We start from the raw sequence: 24,623 nt of genomic DNA, 5'->3' as shown, positions 1-24,623 counted from the left end.
TTTTAAGTTTTAGGAGAATAGGAATTTAACTTTTTAGAATAGCTCATTCTACTAGTAGGATTCTGAAATGGTAACGTTACTTCCGTGGAAAAGTATAGTTAGTTATTAATTATGTCAGGCCTTTCATTCAACATTTGTTAAATTATGGTCCAGATAGACTTAATGTAATAATTATTGATAAAATACTTCGGAGGACTCAGCATGCTTACTGGTGTATTAAAACATCTGAAAAGTCTTACAGTAAAGGAACTGATTTGATTTTGGTTAACACAAGCGTATTACAAGTATAACACAAGTAGCAATACTTGTTGTTGAGGGTGCATATCAGAAATATGAACTAATATTTAGTGAGTGCCAGGTACTATGATAAAGTATGTGTCTTCTTTAGTTTAATCCTCACAACATCTTTGAGTAGGAGTACTTTTATCTTTATCCCATGGGTGAGAAGACACATCCCATGGAAATATAGGCAAGCCTCATTTGTACAGTCTTGGTATGCATGAATTTCAGTTACCACAGTTTATCTAAATGACACCTTTTCCCTAAGGACATGGTACAAATTTTAGTTGTGGTATATGAACTGTGAGTCCTTATGTGAAATACAAACTTAGCTTCTCTCTCTTCAGTTTACGAGTCACTGCATGAATAACAGATGACTGTCGTCATCAATGACTATTCATGTCACTTTTAGATATTGTCAGTGATTGACCACTGTGTATCTATCATTTGTGCACACAGGGCAGAGTACGTAATTGTGTTGCTTCCTTGGCTCCCAGTTATAAACCTATGTGATACTTTACAAAAGATAAAAGTGTAGCAGGGAAATGAGAAGTAATACTGCTGGAAATGAAATCCAGATCCTTTGTAAATAGAATTAGAGAAGAAATTGCTGACTGGGGGATATTGACACTGCTTCTGTTTGAGAGACCCTAGATGTGCTCTGCAGGTGCTTAGTGAAGGTGAACTCACTGACATGACTTGAGAAAACTGGTTGTGATGAAAAGAATGAAGATGTCCCAGAGAAAGACCAGCAAAATACTTCATATGGAAATTCTTGGAGACGTTTCATAACATTGAAAGTACAAAGGATAAAATGCTGGAATCTGATCCATATTTAGAAAGGAAAATGACAGTTGGCAAGCTGTAGAAAAAAATGTTAGCTCCGAGAATTCAGCCAACTGCAAAGTTACAGGGAATGGTTCCTAAGATTGGCCTTACTTCTGACACCAATTGCAAGTTCTAAGGTTCCCAAAAGCGCCCTCAGGGTCAGTAATTTATTGGAAAAGCTCACAGAACTCACGGAAAACTGTTATACTCACAGTTACGATTTATTACAGTGAAAGGATACATCAGCCAAGGTTTTAAGTTTTAGGAGAATAGGAATTTAACTTTTTAGAATAGCTCATTCTACTAGTAGGATTCTGAAATGGTAACGTTACTTCCGTGGAAAAGTATAGTTAGTTATTAATTATGTCAGGCCTTTCATTCAACATTTGTTAAATTATGGTCCAGATAGACTTAATGTAATAATTATTGATAAAATACTTCGGAGGACTCAGCATGCTTACTGGTGTATTAAAACATCTGAAAAGTCTTACAGTAAAGGAACTGATTTGATTTTGGTTAACAAAAGTGCACAGAGAAAAGTCCAGAAGAGGTACCAGAAGTGGTTTGTCTCTTCATGGGAGTCAGGATGCTCTCCTGGTCCCAGTGTGTGATGATCAGCCAGGGAAGTTCACTTGAGCCTCAGTGTTCAGCGTTTACATTGGCACTCCATTATGGAGATCTGATTGATTGTCCAAGTTACTAATCTTAGTCTCTAAAGTGTAGTTCTTCTGGGCATGATCCAGAGCCCCCACTCAGGTTCAGGAGTTCTAATTTAATCAATACAGTAAAACTTCAATATGAATAAAACACTACTATTTTTCGCCTTTCAAATACAACCTAGAAAATGTACAAATGAAGAAATTTTTCAAATATTATATTCCATGAAAATATCATGCTTGGTTTCTAGTGGATTTGAATGTCTGAGAATTGTGTGTATACTCCTTTCTCTTCACTGTTAAAGTTGCTAAATCTATGTAATATTGCTAATATTGCAGGTTTCTGTTAGTTACATTTTTAGGTTTACACAGTCATTATGTTATAGTTCAGGTTAGATATTTTGATTATAATTTGATCATTGCCATATTAGGTGGATTTTTCAAGGTTTACCTTCCCCAATGATGACAGTTTTCTGGTTATAAAAATAACTAATATTTAATATGAAATACCTGGAAAATACTGAAAAGAATAAAGCCTAAAATAAAAATCACTTCCAGTCTTACTCTGTAAATTTTAAGTTACTCCGCAGACAAACTGCGGTCCTTAAGTATAGTAAGTAGGCAGTACTTAGGGTCTTTGTAGCAGAGATTTGAGTACTTGTAATTACATAATTATTTATAATACCCATTTAATTATTTTTCCCTAGACTCTAAGTTCTATGAAGTCAGGAACTGGGTCTTGTGCCCTACTGTATCTATCCTATTTGTTGACTGATACATTAGCTAGATTTCCTCATGCCATAACAAATTAGAAAACTAGCATTCTTCTCTATGCTTTGTCATCTGTCAACTGTCATTCCAGGAATGAACCAAAGAAAGAACTGTCAGTTACTGTCAGATAAAACAGATGATCATCAGTTTTACAAAAACCTTTTGGGCTTAGGGGACAAAATTCAGATGAATTTCTTCAATAGATTATAAACTCAATTTCATTATGATGCATTTTTTAAAGATTTATTGATTTGAGGGGCCAAACAGATTACTAAAGTGTCTGTACCATTTTACGTTCTCACCAGCAATGTAGGAGAGATCTGCTTTCTGCAGATCCTTGTCAACATTTGGTATTGTCAATATACTTTGTTTAATCTTAGCTGTTCTAAATGTATAGTGATAAATCAGTGGTCTTAATTTGCATTTCCCTAATGGCTACTGATGCTGAACATCTTTTTGTGTGCTTATTTGCCATCTGTATATCCTCTTCAGTGAAATGTCTCTTCTTGTCTTTGCCCATTTTCTAGTTGGATTGTTTGTTTTTTTTTACTGTTGAGTTTTGAGAATTCTTTATACTTCTAGGATTAATTTTTAAATTTTCTCCCAATACTTTATTATGTAAAATTCAAACATGCAGGAAACTTGAAGGATTGTACCTGTATGGTTGCCACCTTTGTTGTACAGTTAGTATTTTACTGGATTTGTCTATTATCTGTCTGGGGGACCCCTGAGTGGTTCAGTCAGTTAAAAGTTTGCCCTCAGCTCAGGTCATGATCACAGGGTCCTGTGATTGAGCCCCCCATTGGGCTCCTTGCTCAGGGGAGCCTGCTTCTCTCCCTCTGTCTGCCACTTTCCCTGCTTGTTTCTGCATGCTCTATCAAATAAGTAAATAAAATCTTTTAAAAATTAAAAAAAAAAATCTTTTCATTTACTAATCTATCAATGCATCATATTTTTCAAAATGCATCTCAGAGTAATTTGTAGATATTAGTATACTTTACCCATTAGCACCTTAGTCTGCCTATCATTAGGGCTTAACATTTTAAAATTTTATTTTTTAAAATATTTTTTGGGGGGCACCTGGGTGGCTCAATAGGTTAAAGCCTCTGCCTTCAGCTCGGGTTGTGATCCCAGGGTCTTGGGATCGAGCCCCGCATTGAGCTCTCTGCTCAGCAGGGAGCCTGCTTTCCCCCCCTCTCTCTGCCTGCCTCTCTGCATACTTGTGATCTCTATCAAATAAATAAATAAAATCTTTAAAAAAATAAAATATTTTTTTCTTTAGGTAACATTTACATACAATGAAGTGAGTAGATCTTAAATATATCATTTGATGAGTTTCGATACATTTATAACACAAACCCCTTAGGATTTATTATATAGCTAACATCTTAAGTACCCTATGGGATGCAGACCTATTCCAACTTAAACATTTTATATGAACCATAATCTAGCTTCTTTTATGATAAAAGTGGCTGATTGGTTTTTCTTTCTCTCAGAACTCTATTTCAGTGTGTAGTCCTGAGACTGTGGATCAGAATCATCTGGGGTAGTTGTTAAAAAAAAGATTAGTGTGCTCCATCCCATACCTGCTAAACCAGAATCTCTACGGGCAAATTTTAGAAATTAAATTTTAACAGATATTCTAAGTCATGCTTATATAATTTCCATTCCCTCAGGATTATTATGGGCAGGACAGTGTCTTCCGGCTTTCTTGCTTAGAAACACGAAGCCATGTGTTCTAATGTAGCCCATCTCCATGGCTTTCTACTTGGGCTTTTGGAGTTCCTTTTGGTCAGCTACAATAGATATTTAGCAGTGACTTTGTTTTTAAGTTAATTTTACTACACAGTATAGTTGAAACTATGTAAGAAGCCTCACTCTAAGGAAGTGCTCAATCTTTTATTTTTCAGAATTTATTAAGCAACAGTACATCCCTTTTCTAATTTTCAGTCACCAGAAAGCTAAATATATAATCTCATTCTCAGACTGGTTTGTAGAGATGCCTATGATTTAAAATTACGCTCTTGAGACTCCAGGATTTCTTGACTCAACACTGTTGACATTTTGAACTGCATAATTTGTTGTGGGGGTCTGTCCTGAGCCTTGTGCGGTTTTTAGCAGTGTATCTGCCTGGAACCCACTAGGTGGCAGTAGCACCAGCGCTCATACCAGTTGTGTCTCTAGACTTGGCTAAAATGTCTCCTGGGGACAGAATCACGCAAGGCTGAAAATCACAGCTTTAAGAAATGGTTAGTGTAAGAAACTATATATAAAGATAGTTTGTGTTACTAAAGAAACAACAACAAAAGTTATTGGTATTAGTAAGTTCTATTACTTTGTAATACTTAAATGAAAAAAATTTTTTTAAAGATTTTATTTATTTATTTGACAGAGAGGGAGACAGCAAGAGAGAGAATACAAGCAGGGGGAGTGGGGGAAGGAGAAGCAGACTTCCCACCAACCAGGGAGCCTGATGTGGGGCTCGATCCCAGGACCCTGGGATCATGAGCTGAGCCAAAGGTAGATGCTTAACTGGTTGAGCCATCCAGGCATCCCTTTAAATGAAATTTTGTCTAGGAATTTCATGTTATGAAGAAGTTTGTATCTCTTAATGAACTGTCCTTTTTACTACCATGCTTCTGGTTTTTTTCATTGGCTACTAGGAAACTCAGCTAAGTTTGCATTAGTTACAGTGACTTTACTAAGTTTCTGGATTTTCTTAGTTACTTGGCTGTTCTTTTATCCTTGATATTTTATCTAAATGCCTTATTATGAACTACTGAAAACTCTTGATGAGGACAGATGTACATTTTAGGTAAGTAAAAAATCCTATTCATTTTATTTAACTTTTTTAATTAAATTTTTTAAATTTTTATTTAAGTATTTTATTTATTTATCAGAGAGAGAGAGTGTGTGTGTTCTCTGTTGAGCAAGGAGCCTGATGTGGGCTCGATCCCAGGACCCTGGGATCATCTGAAAAGCAGATACTTACTTAACTGACTGAGCCACCCAGGCCTCCCTTATTTTATTTTTTTAAAGATTTTATTTATTTATTTGAGAGAGAGAGAGCATGAGCGGGGAGGGGCAGAGGGAGAAGGAGAAGCAGGCTCCCTGTTGAGCACAAAGCCTAACTAGGGACTCAATCCTGTAACTCCAGGATCATGACCTGAGCTGAAAGCAGATGTTTAACCGACTGAGCCCTTCAGGTGCCCCAGTCCTATTCATTTTAAAAGGCTATTCAATAGATAGTGGGTTAACAAATTGTGTTTTCTAGAATAGAGGGTTTTTTTTTTTTCTTGCAAATAAACTGTTGGTAATACCTTCAAATGAAAGCTAAAAATGCTTTAGTTTGAGATTAAAATTTTAAGGAACAGTAGTAAAATGAGAGTAGGTGGTGAAATATGAATTGGAAATTAGGCTTGGAGGGTATTAGGCAATTTCATAGTCTAATTCTTATAGATATAGTTGGGATGATGAAATTTCTTGCATTTTAGGATTTTTATAATATGTTAGTATGTATTATGTACTATGTTAGTATATTATTTGTATAGTAGCATTGTTATCGCTATATAGTGTGTGTATACATACACAGACATATATATGTATATATTATTGATAGTATATTGTAGGTAATGTTACACAGAACTGTTATCCTGGGAGATATTACATGGGAGAGGTAGGATTTGACTTCAGAGAGGAGATGCACATAGTGGTTAAGATTATGACTGTAAAGTTGTCATCATTTACTAGCTGTGCAACTCTAGGTAAGATTCTTGATGCTTATAAACCTTAAATTAAATTTTCTTACCTGTAAAGTTTTAGTATTACCTGTTTCATAGGGTTTGGGAGAATAAATAGTAGATAGAAAGCTCTTAGCTAGTACCTGGCCTATACTAAGTCCTCATTAACTGTTAGCTGTCATTTGTAACCTTTATTTAAAATAATTTGTAGATTAATGATACGATTTATAGAGCTTTAGTGTATTGGTTTGCATTTGAAGATGTGAATATGTATGTGTGTATGTATGTATACAGAATTTTAAAAAAAGACTATAACCCTAAATTTTTCACAGATTAATTAAAACTTAATGTTATCTTTTTAGTTGAGTCTCAAAATATTCTTTTTGTGACCATTAACTCAAGATACAATTAAGTATTAACCATCTCACTGGAGCAAAGAATTCCAATAATAAAAAACGTGGTGATATGGGAATATTTTACATATGTTTAAGATACAAGATATTATTTCCATAGAATATCTGTTAGGTATAAAACTCAAAACGGAAAGAAATAATGTGATGAACATTTGTTACATGTCCTCTTAAAAACACTTCCATAAAATATAGACAATTAAGGCATTAGGATCTTAGTGTATATATCATCACACTTTGTGATGCATCTTAGCATCAAAATGATTTATATAAAAGATGAAGAATAACTTTTAAGCCATACAGTAATGTGTTATGTCCTTGCTTACGAAAATGGTTATAATGGACTCATTTTGTAGTCTTCCGTCTGTAGTACAGACTTTTAGAACTTATTTTGGGATTTAGCTTATTTGGGATTTAGAACTTATTTTGAGATTCGGCTCTCATTCCTGTTAGTGTCTCAAGGGATAGTAGACATTTGCCAGTATAGCATATTTCATTGTCGTAAGGAAAATAATAATATTCTTAAACAATCAGAGTTGAAGTCGTAATTTTTTTTTTAAGGGGTAAGGCTTCAAGGAAGAAGATGAAAAGCATCATGTGTTAGCAATGCTATCCTTCTCCGTTCTCTGTGGTTTTAGGTTTGATCCTGACTGATGTTGAGGATCCTCAGAGGGAGGGAAGTGACAGAAAATAAAAGAAGGGTGGTAATTGAGCTCTTTGGGATTGAAACTGCTGACAGTCCCAGAAGATAAAGCACAAGTGGCATGGTCTTTTCTGTCTAGGGTTTAAGCTAGACTTGCTTTTCTTCTTTAGAGCAAAGCTTAGAATTTTTTTGTTATTGTATCCTTTCGGATTTTCCCCCACTATTACGTTATTGCTTTCTTTCTCCTTTATTTTAAATTTTGGTTCCAATGCATATTATATGCATTAGTTTTATAGTTAACCTTGTAAGACAGGAGGTCTTTAATCAGTGTTGGAGAAGAGAATCAAGGCAAAACCTAAATTATGCATGCTAGTATTCAGTACTTTATTATATACAAAATATACCTTAAAAATTGTAAGTTCAATTAAACTGGTTTTTTAAATTAATTTATTTGGAGAGAGTGCACTTGTGCATGTATGTGTATGATTTGGGATGGGAGGGCCGGGGAGAGAGAGAGTCTTAACCAGCCTCCACACTCAGTGCAGGTGCAACCAGGGGCTCCATCTTCCACCCCTGAGATCAAGACCTGAGCTAAGATCAGGAGTCCAACACTTAGGGATGCCTGGGTGGCTCAGTCGGTTAAGTGTCCACCTTTGGCTCGGTTCATGATCCCAGCTTCCTGGGATCAAGTCCCAGTGGGGCTCCATGCCCAGGGGAGAGCCCGCTTCTCCCCCTGCTTATGCTCCCTTGCTCTCCTTCTCAGGAAAAAAAAAAAAAAAAAAAGGAAAGAAATTTTAAAAAGTCCAATGCATGACTGTCTGAGCTACTCAGACACCCCTTCTACTGGTTTTAAAACTTCAATTAAACTAGTTTCAAACCTATGTTTTGTCTGGTTACCAGTTGATTTTCTTGATCTTTGCATTCCTTAGCTAAAAACTTGAAAATTAGAATCCTTAACTCTGGTAGTTGAGGTTTACATGAAATAAATGTGAAAGTGTATCTGGCAGTGTTAGGTTCTCTTCCCTTCCATTCTCCACTGAGCCATCTTATTCCTACTATTAAGAGTTTTTTTCCTTGTTGAAAGAAAAGTCCTAGAGTAGCCTTTAAAAGGTTTGTATTTAGGGTAAAATTAGAAGGAAAAATGAATTTGAAATGAAGTAGAATAGTGAAAGAAGACAAATAGACAAAGAGCTCTGATAAAATACTTTAGGTAACACAGTTCTTCAAATTAGAAGAATTAAATTCTTCCTGCTATGTTGCTGCTTTTGTATGCTACTAATATGTTTAAAGATGAGCAGGGGGGCACCTCGGTGGCTTGGTGGGTTAAAGCCTCTGCCTTCGGCTCAGGTCATGATCCCAGTGTCCTGGGATCGAGCCCCGCATCGGGCTCTCTGCTCAGCAGGGAGCCTGCTTCCTCCTCTCTCTCTCTGCCTGCCTCTCTGCCTACTTGTGATCTCTGTCTGTCAAATAAATTAAAAAAAAAAAAAAAAAGAGCAAAGGGACGCCTGGGTGGCTTAGTCAGTTAAGCCCCTGCTTTCAGCTCAGGTCATGATCTCAGGGTCCTGGGATCCAGCCCCTTGTCTGGCTCCCTGCTCAGCAGGGAGTCTGCTTCTCCCTGTCCTTCTCCCTCCACCCCCTCCCTCACCCCCCTCAACTCCTGCTCATGTGCATACATTGTCTCATCTAAATAGATAAATAAAATCTTTTTTAAAAAAGTGAGCATGTTTTGTTTTAACTTTTATTTAAATAAACAATGAGCTATTGGCTCATCTGTATAATTTTGCCTGTAAAAGTTTTCTTGGCCCTCTAATCATTCCTTTTGTGCTTAAATTGTCCATAAGTCTATAAAGGAGTATGTAGCTGTTTAAGCAGTAAACTAGGGGATGACTCATGCATACTTCTGAGACAGTAATGGTTTTAATGGTAGAATGATGAGTTCTCCATACCTAACTTGACCCAGTGAACCTCTGAGGAACTCTTTACATTGTTAGATGGCAGAACTTTATGGCCATTGTTGATTATTTCATGTGATATATTTTACCATTGCCATTGTGATACTATAGCCGTGGTAGTTTGGCAACTTCAGCATTGCTTGCTTTGGAAACTGTGGTTCTGATATCTGAGTCTGCCTTATTACATTTTTTTCTGCCTGGGTATTTTTTATGGTGTGTGTGTTAGAACTTACTAAGAAGCACTACAGCCCTTTGATTTCAGTAAGGTTTTTTTTTTCATTTATAAATCTTACAGTTGGAAAAGGGAAAGAAGACCCTTTAAAGTTTTCCTAACATTAATGTTTGTGAAATTCCACCTGTGTAAGTGTATTTATAAGTGTGTAATTTCCGTGTCAACCATTATATAATGAAATGAGTGGGCATTGAAAAAGGTAGGAAAAATGGGTATCCAGAAATTAGATTTCTTTCCCTTGGTTTGACCACTGATTTGCTGTGTGATTTTTGTGAAGTTTACTTTGTTTTAGTTTATTTTCTTATATAGCTTAAGAATTCTATGTCTCCCAGAAGGATTGTGTAGCTAGATATTATGTAGTATATAATAAAAATATACATACATTCAGGATGTTCATATATTGTATTCACTTCACTTTCTGGAAAATTACTAGAATACTCCTCCAGGAGATTTTTAAATCAACTACGGAGGGTTAGTTGTTTTTCCTTGTTTGCAGATTGTTTTTGGCATGTGAACTTCAATTGAAAGATTTGTTTTTATTACTTGAAGTCAGTTTTCATTACAATACATTATATATTTGGGGGATTATATGACAAAAAGTTTTTGCATTTCTCTTAAGGTTTAAAATTATTTACAGAAAAATTGTGTGCATGATGTTTTGTCTGTTTTCAGGTCCAATGATGCATCAGCAGCCTCCTTCTCAACAATACAATATGCCACAGGGAGGTGGGCAGCATTATCAAGGCCAGCAGCCCCCTATGGGAATGATGGGTCAAGTTAACCAAGGCAATCATATGATGGGTCAGAGACAGATTCCTCCTTATAGACCACCTCAGCAGGGTAAGATGACATTTGGGAGATTTCCTGCTTAATATAAATAGCAGTAGTTGAAAGTATTTTAATAAACTTTGCAGGTAGGCAAAATCAGGGCTTTTTGTTTCTTGATTTTTATGATTATATATTCGTTTCTAAAAGGTAGTATATATAGTAGGTACAAAGGGTCATGAAGTGGTTAGGAACTTCCTGTTACACAGCTTTCTTTTATCTGTTCTTTTCTGGGAAAACGTTATATCATTAAATTTTATATCAAAAGCTCCCTAATATATAGCAGCATATACTATATACTCTCATATATAGCAGAAGATACTATTTTAATTTTGAGAAGTTACTTATATGGTCAGAAACAAACCCTAGTTTATTCCAAACTGCTCTAATATCAAAAAGAAGATTAATTTTATACTAGCTTGAACTTCTTTTTAAGAAGTTAGTATTTGTTTTTTTAAGTTGTTATTGTTAGACAGTGCCTGTATGGTCGTAACAATTTTTGTGAAATGTGATGTGTGGTGTTGCTCTGTGTTTGTGTATCTGTGTGTGTGTATAAGAATAGTTAAATGTATCTCAAATGCCAGAGCATGGGAGGGGATCTACAGGTGAGAAGTGATCTCTTACGAAATCAGATTAGAAAGAAAGCCTTTGATGACCTAGAGAACAAATTATTTACCTCTTGACTGGTTGTGGTTTTTCAGGCCCACCACAGCAGTACTCAGGCCAGGAAGACTATTATGGGGACCAATACAGTCATGGTGGACAAGGTCCTCCAGAAGGCATGAACCAGCAATATTACCCTGATGGTAATCTCTCCTAATGTTAATTTTCCCATTTTCTGTCCCTGCCCAAGATTAATGTAGATAGCTGTTCAAAATATTTTAATGAGGATGAAGAAACTAACAATATGTTTCTTCTAAATTGAAACACTTTAATAATCAAAAATACCAGTCATTGCTTTAGTTTTATAATCCATTTCAAAGTATGTTTTGTTTAGGTAGTTCATATTAGTACCATGAATCATATTCTGTCACTGGAATCCCTTCTTCTATAAAAGGATACTTTTTTGTTTGGAATTGTTCATTTGAACCAAAGCAAGTGTTACTTACTTTTTTAATAACCACTTTATTGAGATAATTCACATACTATAAAATTCACCCATTGGTTTACTTTTATTCATGGTATAAATACATAGAAGATCTGGTTCCTGAGTATTTTTCCAGGTTTTATCATTTTAGTCAATGTTAAGTATTTCTCAAAGAACTGTGTTTTATATACATTAGCATTTGCATCCGAAAAATTTTGGAAGCTAAATTATATCCATGATGTAGCTGTGTATAGAGTTGATAGGGTAGGAAAAGCATTTGGAAACAGATTTTAATTTTAATTATTTAGTTTAATGATTTTTTTTTTTTTTAGTGGGAAGGTGGTTTGTGAAAAAGTGTTCACTAAAGATGTACTGCACTTGGTAATGACGCAACCAAAGTGGGCTTCCACTGTACAGAACTTTCAGGTTTTCTGTATGTTTGAAAATTTTATGATACACTATTGAGGAAAAAATAATCTAAACATATCTATAATAAATTAGAGGTAGCTGTTCACGTTACAATATGATTTGTCTTGTTATGAAAGGATTTGTCAAAATCTTCATTTATCTAGTAAGCTCCCTTGGTATATTTAAGGTAAACTCCTTGGCAGAGAAACTTGGAGAAACTAAAAATTAAAAGCTAAAGTGTTGGGACTGTCGACTCAAAGCTAATGTGAACTAGTAAGAAGATATAATTTGGTGTATTTAAAAAATCATTTAGCTTGCCATTTTTTTGTTAATGGATAAAGCATAAAGGTTGTATCGGTATGAGGACTTTGGTTTTTTACTGAAGAGGCCCCGGCAATATGGGCAGAGCACTCACTCATCTGTAGAATTTCGCATATAATGATTATTCGTTAGTAATAGTGATATGTATGGGTATTTCTTGTTGGAAAGTGACATTTTTTTTTAAATCTCAGGTTTTCTCGCCCTGAATTATTCAGCATGTTGGAGTTTTCTGTTGTTTTTTTCTTTCATATGTAGACATTATATTAAGATTTTTTTTTTAATGAGAAACTTCAGTATGTTTGTAGACTGTGGATATTTTAAAGAAGTGAAATCTAGTTTGTCAGATTTTATGTATTAGGAAGTTTGAAAGTAAATGCTGAACGTGAACAATTGTTTTATTTTTAAAATGGATTTCACATAATTGAGATGAATTTGACATTGTTATTTTGGTCCTGAGTATTTCCTGAAATGTGAAATGTATATTGTTGCAAATATGACCTTTCTACTCAAAGCAGATAGATATGTTATTTTTGTGTATATCAGATCTTTAAGGTTATGTAAATTATTTATTACATCAGGGGATTTAAATATCTAACTGGTGTCATTTTTGCATTGGTGTATATTAATAATTTTTCTGACATTTACCTGGAGTATTCCATTTATAACAACAATTTTCCTAAATGGCATTGGATATTTTCTTATTATCATTCAGATATTTATGCCAGTAAATAATGTAGGTTAGGAGTAGGCAAACTTTTTTCGGTAAAGAGCCAGAGAGTAAATATTTTAGCCTTTGCGGGCCAGATGGTCTTGGTCTCAACTACTGAACCCTTGTCATAGCATGAAAACAGGTATAGAAAATGTGAGTGGGCATGCCTGTGTTCCAGTAAAACTTTATTTACAAAAACAGGCCACTGGCCATATTTCTATTGCAGGCCATAGTTTGCCAACCCTTAATGTGGATATTTATGAGGTGGTTTGGGAACGTTAGAATCCTAGAACACTGAATATAACATTTATTCATAACTGTATTCCTCTTCTTAATTGGGTATTCTTTTAAAATTTAGTTTAGATTTTAGCTAACCTGAAGCGTTATTTCCTGCGTTCTCTTAGTGCAACTTAATTCAAAGAACTAAACTATTGATTTTCATTAGAGTCCAGTCATAAAATTTATTGAACCTTAAAACTAAAGGTGTACCCTAGCACTAGGCTCAGTATAAGTTTTTGAAGGTGTATGTTTTTGATACTCTAGAAATATTTTCTAAAGGCTTCTCGAATGGCAGCATTAAGCAATAATATTATTGTATCTGAAAATACTTTATAAGATACGTATACTTTATGCAAGTAAATAGAATGTGAAAAATTTGTTTCAGTTTCTTTCAGGGGAAAAAAACTTATGGAGCTTTTTTACATTTTTTATATTTTGCATGTTTTAGCATATGCTGTGGAATTGGCGACCAGCAGAACAGGTGTTTTACAAAATATGATAATTGTTTCCTTTGTTCATTCTAATTTAATTCAAGTTATTTACATGTGAAAGGCCTAAATGCTTTCATTCTCTCTTCTTTTAAAAAAATTGAAGATAAAGTTTTTTTTTCCCCTCTTGGTGAGGATTATCAGTTAAGACTAAGTGTAATGTTTCTAAAACTACTGTTTTTTGCTTTTAAGAAATTTGCACGTTATCTCAATATGAAAACAATCACATTGGTAAATATTTGGCTAATGCAATTGAAATTATTTTTTATGTATTTCCATTTCTTTTTCTTTTTTTCAATTTTATCTGAAAGTTTAAATATATTTAGGGTTTTCACTCAGTGGCCATTAACGTTTCTTCCTGTCTCTTGTCGAATTGATGTAGGTCATAATGATTACGGTTATCAGCAACCGTCGTATCCTGAACAAGGCTACGATAGGCCTTATGAGGATTCCTCACAACATTACTACGAAGGAGGTATCTATATACCTTCACACACATACACATATATATCCCCTTCTACAGGAATGCAAATTCTTGCATAAGACATCTTCTACCCATGCAAAGCTCTTGTAGAATACTAGTTGCTGGCTGTCTTGAAAATTACAGGGAGCCCAGAACAATCAAAATAATTTCCTTACAAATATTTAAAAATGTATAACCATGACTTGCCATTTCTAACAACAATAAAAAGACTAAAACATTTACAGATAATTTTTTCCTCAGTGGAAATTTTCTATTTGAACATAAATCCATCGATTCAATTTTTTTTTTCTTGTGTGTGTTTACATATGTATAATTTTACATATAAGTATAGTGCCTTTAGGAAACAGCTTGCTGATCTTGTGTAGCTAGTGTGTGCTCTTGTAGCTGTCTTTAATTTTGTCTTTTTTATTTTATTTAGCATAGTCATGATCTTATGACTGTGATGTTCCAGTAAATGTAATGCTCGTATGGCAGAGACGCTGAAAATGCTGCAGTTCAACCTTGCAAAATTGGCTTTAACTGCAGTTTGTTTGGCCGAAATCCTTCTGTTTGGTTTGAGTTTTTTCTTTGTTTTGTTAACTTTCAAAAATCAATATGGCATTTCATTTTGTTCTTGTGTTGTTGGCTATGCATCTTAGAGTAAAAAAGTTAATTAAGCGAACTTCTCAGTTTCTTCTTTATCTTCTCAAATTATCCTGTAGGAAATTCACAGTATGGCCAACAGCAAGATGCCTACCAGGGACCCCCTCCCCAACAGGGGTACCCGCCCCAGCAGCAGCAGTACCCGGGGCAGCAAGGCTACCCAGGGCAGCAGCAGGCCTATGGTAATAGCTTGGTGCAGTTTATTTTTGTCACAAAAAATATGATGGTTGCTGTTTTGAAATATTCAAGTGAATATTTAATGTTTATTTTTGTTAGAATTCTTTACCTCAGTCTGTTACTGGAGTATTTCTTTAAAATGTTTTCCTCAGATAAACTAGTAATCCATTTAAAAAGAAACATAAACTAGAGATGGTTCATTGACCAAAGGTAAGGTATGTAATCGATTTAAAATGAGTTCTTAAATGAATTCTTAAACCTCTTTGGCATTCATGACCACCCAGCAGCTTTGTATGTGCTTAGAAAACTGATGAATTGGGTGATTATTAACCACATCTACATAATCCGCTTAGCAAATTTATTTCTAAAACTAATGACTGTTACTATGAAAAATAACATTGATTTTTTGAGTACAAATGAGATGTATTTGGAATGCATGAAGAAAATGCTTTTGTCATTCTTTGGTTCAGTAGCAATATATGCATCCATAGAGGTGTATTTATTGCTGTTATGTATATTACAGAGTTTGGGGGAACTGTGGCCATATTTTCTTATTATATACTCACTGTGAGAGCTAGTAGCTGGGTATCTCGCTTTCAGTAACTTCATTAGATAGGGAGTGGGGAATGATAAAGACCTGATCTCATTCTTAAATTTTAAGCTACTGTCACTACTTTATATATAGGAAAATATGGTTCTAATGTTAGAGAAGTAAATGCTTATTAATCTGATATCTTCTCTTGCTAACAGTGTTCTCTTTTTTATATCAGTAATATCTCACTCTTTTTATCCATTAGTTTAAGCTCTGCGATTACTATGGGCACATCTCTCTACCCATCATTGCAAATCTAAGAACAGATCAGGCTGAAATTCTCTTGTGCCTTCAACATAAGCATTGGAATTAAGTCAGGTGTTGGGAGCCAGGCATTTCCCCCAACTGATAAGTTCTGGTTCCTTGAGATATGACTTTAGAAATATTCCTTGGATTTCTTGTTTTTACAAGGGGACTTTCTTGCTCTTCTCAAATGGCAGTTTTCCTTTCGTGACCATTGAATGTCTGTATTTTGAATAAGTAGAGTATTCTGGTTTTATTGTGTTTATAGGAAAAAAATATGGTTTGGTTACATCAAGTGAATTCATTGATACAAATTTTTTCAATGGGAAGAAAGTAAATGAAACTGAATATTTTCGGTTTAAGTAGTTAAATGCCGTTTTGTTAGAAATTGAGAATCCCAGTGAAGTTCCCATTTTGCTTATTCATAGGCTTCTATTGTACTTTCTTCTGATAGAAAATTTAGAGTTTTAATAGTTGGGTGTATAATAATTAAATAAATAATAGAGTGATGGGATTTATTTAAGCTTGGAAATATATTCTCTTTTGACACTTTCTTCCGCCATCAGTGTGTTTTTGTTTTTTTTTTTAATGGCAGGTTTTGAATGGCTATGATAGAAAACATTGAAGTGTCAGAGCTTTTCAGCTTATGTTTTAAAAAGCATCCTTTACAATAGGTAGTAGTGGAATTTATGAAACAGACATATTTGTTTGGCAAGCCAGATTAGTCCCTTGCCGTCTCTGGAATTGGAAATCATTCATTTTTATGGGTTAGGTATTAAAGGTGATTGGTACACAGAACGTAACTTTTGAATCAGGTTTTTTCACATGCAACCTGTGGCTTTTCAACTCTTCTTTAGTTTTGGTTTGAAAATATTGTGATAGTAAGTTTACCAATGCAGAGCATAAAGCATTCTTTTGGTGACTGCAAATATTAATGTAGAATTTACATGGAAAATGATTCTTTGTGACTCTTTCTTTGGTGATTGCAAATGTGACTCTACAGTCATATTGCTATAAATATCATTGATTCTCAAACTTTCTTCAGAAATTATTTCAGTATTTTAATTTGAATCTGCTTCTTGCTTCTTCTTTTATCTGTTGCTTATACTGGTTACTTTCTAGTGGAGGTACAGATGAGTTTTCTTAATGTCATAGAATTAACCTGCTTCACAACTCCTGAGTCTCTTTTACTCATTTAAAAAAATTTTTTTTTGATGGCTAACACATAGCTTATTAGCTATACCGAATCAAAACATCTTGTACATGGTAGCAATATTACAATATTATAATATTTTCACTCGTACAACCTGTGGAATTTATTTTAAAAGGTATTTGAGAAGATCGGGATACCAAAGTATCCTTTTTTTTTAGATATAAAAACATAATAGCATCTAGTTCTAAACCCTTTTGAGAGTTCTGTTTTTATTTGGGTTTTTGTTTGTGTTAATTATTTTGCAGGTCCTTCACAGGGTGGTCCAGGTCCTCAGTATCCTAACTACCCTCAAGGACAAGGTCAGCAATATGGGGGTTATAGACCAACACAGCCTGGGCCACCACAGCCGCCACAGCAGAGGCCTTATGGATATGACCAGGTAAGTTATTTGGCCAACTGTGTGATTGCCCCATTGTTTGTTCACTCTTCATTAGGGTGTTATTTACTTGAAGGCTCATTTTTTCCCTCCTCCTGTTTATAGCATATGAGTTAACAAAAAAGAAATTTACTTTTAAGTCTTTTTCAGAGAATGCTAGCACAGTTGATCGTAGTTACTTACAGTAACATATAATACATGCCTAATCTCTGGGTACCAGCATTCATTCATACTCATTCATAGTCTCTCTCTCCCTCTGGTCTTTCCCCAGGCAGACTTCCTGGAGGTATTACAAAGACCATTCTCTATCCTAAGGCCCCTATTTTCTCTGATCTCCCTCATGTTTACTGCCCTGTGGAGATGTGGAGTCCATCTGTGTCAGTGCTCTTTGTAGCTCTCATCTTGACTTCAGCTTCCACACTGCACTTCCTCCATATCCCTGTTGTCCTTCCTCTCTCAATTCCTATTTACCTCCTGTCTCTAATGCCTCCTTTCATACACATGTCCATTATCTCAAGTACTAATAATCTTTATCTCCTATTCTCTTTCCTTCTATTTTCATATATGTAGAGATGTATCTCATTCTAAGATGACTGTATTCTCTTGAACCTAGGATTTACTTAAGTTCCTTCTTTTTGTCAGTAAGCTTTTCAGACTTAATCTGTGCGGCAGTGAATCTTGTTATAGGTACTCTAAATTATAATAAAATTGGTTTATGAAGTTATCAGTTTCTTTAGATTGATTTCAGTATTGTCTAATGACTTTCTAGTGAGGATAATCTTGTCTGCTCACTACTTAAGCTTCTTTAAAATAGGTTATTTTTTTTGGTAAGTTATGCTTCTAAGACCAGTATAGACGATCTGGTTTGAGGAACAACTCAGTATCCTACTAATTAGAACTTGAGACATGAGCAGTTCTTCTATCCATGCTCTCTGAAGCCTACTGCCCCTTGTACTGACACTTCCTATTTCAGAGGTAAAGGTAAAAGAGATAGAAGAGACTTAAACTAAATGGGTAAGGACAAAAGAGTAATATTTTTTAAAAATCACTAACATGAAGCCAAAGGATTAGATTGAAATTTTATTTACATTTTAAAAGTGAAATAAGGGGGCTCCTGGGTGGCTCAGTTGGTTAAGCAACTGCCTTCGGCTCAGGTCATGATCCTGGAGTCCCGAGATCGAGTCCTGCATCGGGCTCCCTGCTTGGCAAAGAGTCTGCTTCTCTCTCTGACCCTCCTCCTCATGCTCTCTCTCTCAAATAAATAAATAAAATCTTAAAAAAAATAAATAAATAAAAGTGAAATAAGTCATAGGCTAATGACTCAGGGCAAAATTCCTGAGAAGATTGAGGCTCTTTTTAGACAAGTTAACTTTTTAAAAAGTGAGCTTCTGATCTTTTGTCCCCTCAATCAGCAAATATTTATTAATTTTTTGTGTGCTGGATACTATATTAGGTCCTGAAGGAGTAAAACAGACATGGTTCTTATAGCTGGTGGAGCAATCTTTTTCTAAAAGATTTTATTTATTTATTTATTTGGAGTGAAGGGAGGGGCAGAGGGAGAGAGAGAGAGACTGTCCAGTAGACTCTATGCTGAGCGTGGAGCCTGATGCAGGGCTCAAGCCCACAAGTCCAACATCATGACCTGAGCTGAAATCAGGTGTTAGATGCTTGACTGACTGAGCCACCCAGGCACCCTGCTGTACCAGTGAAGTATCTTGGTCTTTCTTGACTTTACTTTTGATATATTTGACACGTGTTCCTATTTTCATTCATAAATGGTTTTGTTTAACTTCTAACTACTGTGCTTTTTAAAATTTAACACTTCCAGTAATTCCTTCTTTATTTTTTCATTTGTTTCTCATCTTTTATCCAAATATCAATCCTTGGCTTGGTGTTTTTCTTGGTCTCTCTATTCACCCCATCTTATATTTTCAGTACCCTCAGACTACCCTTCAGCTCCATTTTTTTCAGCTGTGTATGGAACATCTCTCTTTGGATGTCTTGCTATTTCCATCAACTTGAGCATGTCATGGACTGAACTAGCTATATTCTCTCTAAATGATGTATTTCTAAATCCCTGAAGCTTGTTAGTCATTAAGTAAATGTTTCTTGAGTAATATTTGTATGCCAAATACCTAAAATTGGGGTACATTGGGAAATAAGATAAACATAAGTTCTGTCTTTGTGAACTTAAGTCTAGACAAATAAACAGATGTTATAAAATAGTATGAGAGGTACTTGGGTGAAGAAAGGCAAGATTTTTGTGGAAGTGGACTCCTAATGTAGATAATAGAAAAAATGTTCTCTGGGAAGTATTGTATTAGTGTGAGGGCCCAAGGATGAGTAGGTATTAGACAAGTAGACATAGAGGAGGGAAGGATATTCTAGTCAGAATGAAGTGCATTCCTAAAGGACTAGCATTGAGATGTGTGGTAGAATAAAACAGAAGCATGGGGAGGGAGAGGCAAGATTGGAGAGAAAAGTTAAGGGTTAGATTAGAAAGACTCTTACAAGCCATGTTAGGGGGCTTGGACTTTATCCTGACATCATTTGGAACCTATAAAAGGTTTTAAATGATGTGTATAAAATATTAGCTATGCGTGGTACTTGGTACACATATATGATATTATGTGTGGTATGTAGTATATATGATAGACATATGATATACTACTGTTTTTATTGTAATTAGTCCACCCCCTGAACTACTTGGGAATTTGGGATGGTACTGTAGATAAAGACCCATGGTGTTTGGGTAGATGCCAGCCACATTTCCTTTCCTACTAGAAAAGGCTATGAGGGGTTGCCTGGGTGGCTCAGTGGGTTAAAGCCTCTGCCTTCAGCTCAGGGCATGCTTCCAGGGTCCTGGGATCAAGCCCCGCATCGGGCTCTCTGCTCAGCATGGAGCCTGCTTCCCCTCCTCTCTCTCTCTGCCTGCCTCTCTGCCTACTTGTGATCTCTCTTTCTGTCAAATAAATGAATAAAATCTCAAAAAAAAAAAAAAAAAGGCTATGAGGAGGGACCATCTTAGCTACTCTAGTGTTAGTCTGTCCACATTTATCAAGGGTTTTACCTTATCTGTATCCCCCAACCCAAACACTTGTTGGTCTCTTCATTTTAGGGGAAGTATTAGATAGTGTTAGTATTAGATAGATAGACATATTAGATAGAAGTATTAGATATTAGATAGTATCTTCAAGATAGTGAAGGATTAGAAAACTGATACAGATTCTTAAATCCAATAGTAATATAATTATGGTGGTGGTTTAGGCAGATGATTCTTAGAGTAGTGTGCATGATGAACTAAAAGAGGGGAAAAATTGAGAGAGAAATCATTACTAGAGGCTGTTGCTTCTCCATTATTTTTTTCTATCTCAGAAATAGCTGCTTGATTCAGTTCCATAGTCTAAAAAGCTCGAGTCATCTTGGCTCCCCTCTTTTTTGTAAATCAAATATCTTGTCAATTACCACGTTTTCCTTCAGAATTTATCCAGTATCTAGCTGTTTTTTACAACCTCTTGCTCTTACCCAAGTCACAGTTACAACTGTCACTCACTTGGACTATTGCAATTATCTTCCTTCTTGGTCTTCCTGCTTTCATTGTAGCTCCGCTATAGAATATGCTCCACATAGGACCCAGAATGATCTTTAAAAACATTTTAAAATGTTTACAATTTTAAAAATGATCTTTTTAAAAAAAAAAGATGCTTTAAAAAAATATATATTTATTTATTTATTTGATGGAGAGAGAGAGCAAAGGGGCATAAGCAGGGGGAGTGGCAGCAGTAGAGGGAGAAGTAGGCTCCCCCCGAACAGGGAGCCCGATGCAGGACTCAATCCCAGGACCGTGGGATCATGACCTGAGTTGAAGGCACTTGCTTAACTAATTGAGCCACCCATGCATCCCAAAAACATTAGTTGCTTTTAAAGCCACTGCTCAAAGCCCTGTGGTGACTTCAGTCTTACAGTGAAAGCTAGATCTTATAATGACCTACAGAGCCCTACATGCCTTGTGCCCCCCTCACCTGTCCCACCACCTCATCTCTGTGTTTATAGCTGCCCTCATTTAGTTTGCTTCCGTCACCGTGGCTTGTTTGCTGTTCTTCCCATACACATCAATCATATTTCTCCCTGTTCACTGCACCCTTTATTGCCAAAACTCTTCCCCGATAACTTGCAATGTGTGGGTTCCTCACTTTCTTCCAGTTTCTGCTCTGATCTCCCACCATGTCGTATCAAGAAGTCCTTCACAGTCTACCTATTTAAAATAGTGACATCCTTGGGCCCCTTGGTGGCTCAGTCGGTTGAATGTCCGATTCTTGATTTCAGCTCAGGTTGTGATCTCAGGGTTGTGAGATCAAGCCCCATGTCGAGCATCTAGCTGGTGCCCTCTCTCTAAAATAAATAAATAAATATTTAAAAATAGTAACCTCCTCCATTGCCTTGCTTTGTAGTAGGCCCCCCCTTACCCACAAAGGATACATTCCAGTTCCCTCAGTAGATGCTCAAAACCACAGGGAGTACTAAACCCTGTATATACCATGTTTTTCTTATGTATATATATTTATGATAAAGTTTAATTTATAAATTAGACACAGTAAGAAATTAGCAGCAATAAAGAATAATAAAAGAACAATTATAACAATATACTGTAATAAAAGTTATACAAATGTGGTCTTTCTCAAAATATTTTACTGTATTGTATTCACCTTTCTTATGGTGATGTGGGCTGATAAAATGCCTACGTGCTGAGGTGAAGTGAGGGGAGTGACATAGGCATTATGTTGTAGTGTTCAGCTGCTCTTGACCTTCTGAAGATGTGTCAGGAAGATCTTCTGCTATTGGACCACAGCTGACCACCGGTAAATGAAACTACAGAAAGCAAAACCGTGGATAAGGAGGGGACTGTTGTATTTCTCCACCCTTCTGTATTTAGACAACTTTATTGAAGTGTTACTGATGTGCCAGAAAATGCACATATTAAAAGTGTACTATTTGATATTTTTTGATGGGTCAGTCTTTTCAGTTTTACCTATTTATAACAAGGATGTATAATGATAGGTCATTATGCTTTTCATTTTTACGTCCCAAAGGACTGGTGATAGTGACTTATCATGTACTTATTTTCCATCTGTATATCTTTTCTGAAATGTCTGGTCAAATCTTTTGCTTATTTTAAAATTCAGTTCCTTATTTTCTTGCTGTTGAGTATTGAGAGGTCTTTCTATATTGTACATACGGGTCCTTTATCAGGTATATAATGTGCAAATATTTTTATCCAATATATGGCTTCTCTTTTCATTCTTTCAGCATTTTCTTTTGAAGAGAGGAACTTTAAAATTTTTATGAAGTCCTATTTATCAACTTTTTCTTTTGTAGATCATGCTTTTGATATTATATGTAGGAAATCTTTACCTAATCCACAGTCAGAAAGATTTTCTCCTCATTATTTTAGAAGCATTATATTTTTAACTTTACATTTAAATCTGTAATCATTTTGAGTTAATTTTTTGTAGGAAGCATAAATTGGAGTTTGTATTTTTGTTTTCAAATGGATAGCTGATTTTCTGAGCACCATTTGTTGAAAAGACTGTCCTTTCTCTACTGAATTGCCTTTGAACCTTTGCTGAAAATCATAAATATGTCTATTTCTGGATTGATCTATTTATTAGTCTTTATGACAATACCTCTTTATTACTATAGTTTTATAGTAAGTTGTGAAATTAGGTGTTGTTAGTTTTCCAACTTTGTTCTTTTTCAGAGTTGTTTAGGCATTTCTTTTTTTAAAGGTTTTATTTATTTGACAGAGATCACAAGTAGGCAGAGAGGCAGGCAGAGAGAGAGGAAGGGAAGCAGGCTCTCCGCCGAGCCAAGAGCCCGATGCGGGACTCGATCCCAGGACCCTGAGATCATGACCCGAGCCGAAGGCAGCGGCCCAACCCACTGAGCCACCCAGGTGCCCCTAGGCATTTTTTTTTTTAAGATTTTTTTTTTTGTTGTTGTTATTTGACAGAGAACACAAGTAGGCAGAGGGGTAGGCAGAGAGAGAGAGAGGAGGAAGCAGGTTCCCTGCTGAGCAGAGAGCCCAATGTGGGGCTCGATCCCAGGACCCTGGGATCAATGACCTGAGCCAAAGGCAGAGCTTTAACCCACTGGGCCACCCAGGCGCCCCACTACTGTAAATTTTTTTAAATTTCAATTTATAATTGTTAATTCCTATATATAAAAGTATATTTATTTTTATTTTTTAAAAGATTTTATTTATTTGAGAGAGAGAATGAGAGAGAATGAGCATGAGAGGGGGAAGTTCAGAGGGAGAAGCAGACCTCCTGCTGAGCAGGGAGCCTGATCTGGGACTCGATCCCAGGACCCTGGGATCATGACCGGAGCCTAAGGCAGACACTTAACTCACTGAGCCACCTAGGCATCCTTCTTGAAGGATCCTTCTTCAGTTTTCTTGAAGGATTTGTGTAAAGTTGTTATTATTCCTTCTAAAATGTTTGGTACCATTTATCAGTGAAGCTGTTTGAGCCTGGATTTTCTTTGCAGGAAGGATTTTAATTTCAAATTTGTTTTCTTTATTAGACATAGGCATATTCAGGTTATCTATTTCTTCTTGAGGAGATATTTGTATTTTTTAAAAGATTTTATTTATTTATTTGAACGAGAGATACAGAGAGAGCACAAAAGGCAGAGTGGCAGGGAGAGGGAGAAGCAGGCTCCCCAATGAGCAGGGAGGCTGATGTGGGGCTCAATCCCAGGACCCTGGGATCATGACCTGAGCTGAAGGCAGCTGCTTAACCGACTGAGCCACTAGGTGCCCCTGTATTTTTTTTTTTTAAGATTTTATTTATTCATTTATTTGAGTGAGAGAGAGAGAGAGAGAATGAGAAAGAGCATGAGAGGGAGAAGGTCAGAGGGAGAAGCAGACTCCCTGCTGAGCAGGGACTCCAATGCGGTACTTGATTCAGGGACTCTGGGATCATGACCTGAGCTGAAGGCAGTTGCTTAACCAACTGAGCCACCCAGGTGCCTGAGATATTTGTTTTTATTAAGGGATTTGTCCATTTCATTTGTTGTGTTGAATGATTCCCTTTTTATCCTTTTTAGTATCTCTAGTATCAGTAGTGATCTCTCTTTTGTTTCTGATATTGGTAATGTGTATCCACTCTCTCTTTTTTTTCCCCCCAAGTAATTTGGCTGCCTGTTTTATGTACTTCATTGGTCTTCTCAGAGAGCCAGCTTTTTTTTTTTTTTTTTTTTTTTATAGA

General features: G+C 35.7%; 1 protein-coding gene across 3 annotated transcripts in view; it reads left to right on the top strand.

Moving 5' to 3' along the window:
• LOC111142549 (SS18, nBAF chromatin remodeling complex subunit) overlaps positions 1-24,623 on the top strand; it is a 93,813-nt gene that overhangs the window by 58,079 nt on the left and 11,111 nt on the right. For 2 of the 3 annotated variants that reach the window (XM_022495814.1, XM_022495816.1), the window contains 5 exons: positions 10,184-10,351; positions 11,038-11,142; positions 14,011-14,103; positions 14,814-14,936; positions 17,225-17,358. In XM_022495814.1, coding sequence (XP_022351522.1) covers positions 10,184-10,351; positions 11,038-11,142; positions 14,011-14,103; positions 14,814-14,936; positions 17,225-17,358 — 623 coding nt within the window. The remainder of the gene's footprint in view (positions 1-10,183; positions 10,352-11,037; positions 11,143-14,010; positions 14,104-14,813; positions 14,937-17,224; positions 17,359-24,623) is intronic. The other variant, XM_022495815.1, reaches the window with a different exon arrangement.

Source organism: Enhydra lutris, unplaced genomic scaffold, assembly GCF_002288905.1.
Source record: "Enhydra lutris kenyoni isolate GAN:26980312 unplaced genomic scaffold, ASM228890v2 scaffoldscaffold8, whole genome shotgun sequence".
NCBI lineage: Eukaryota > Metazoa > Chordata > Mammalia > Carnivora > Mustelidae > Enhydra > Enhydra lutris.
The sequence above is the reverse complement of the archived record's forward strand: the minus strand, read 5'-3'. Positions and strand labels throughout refer to the sequence as shown.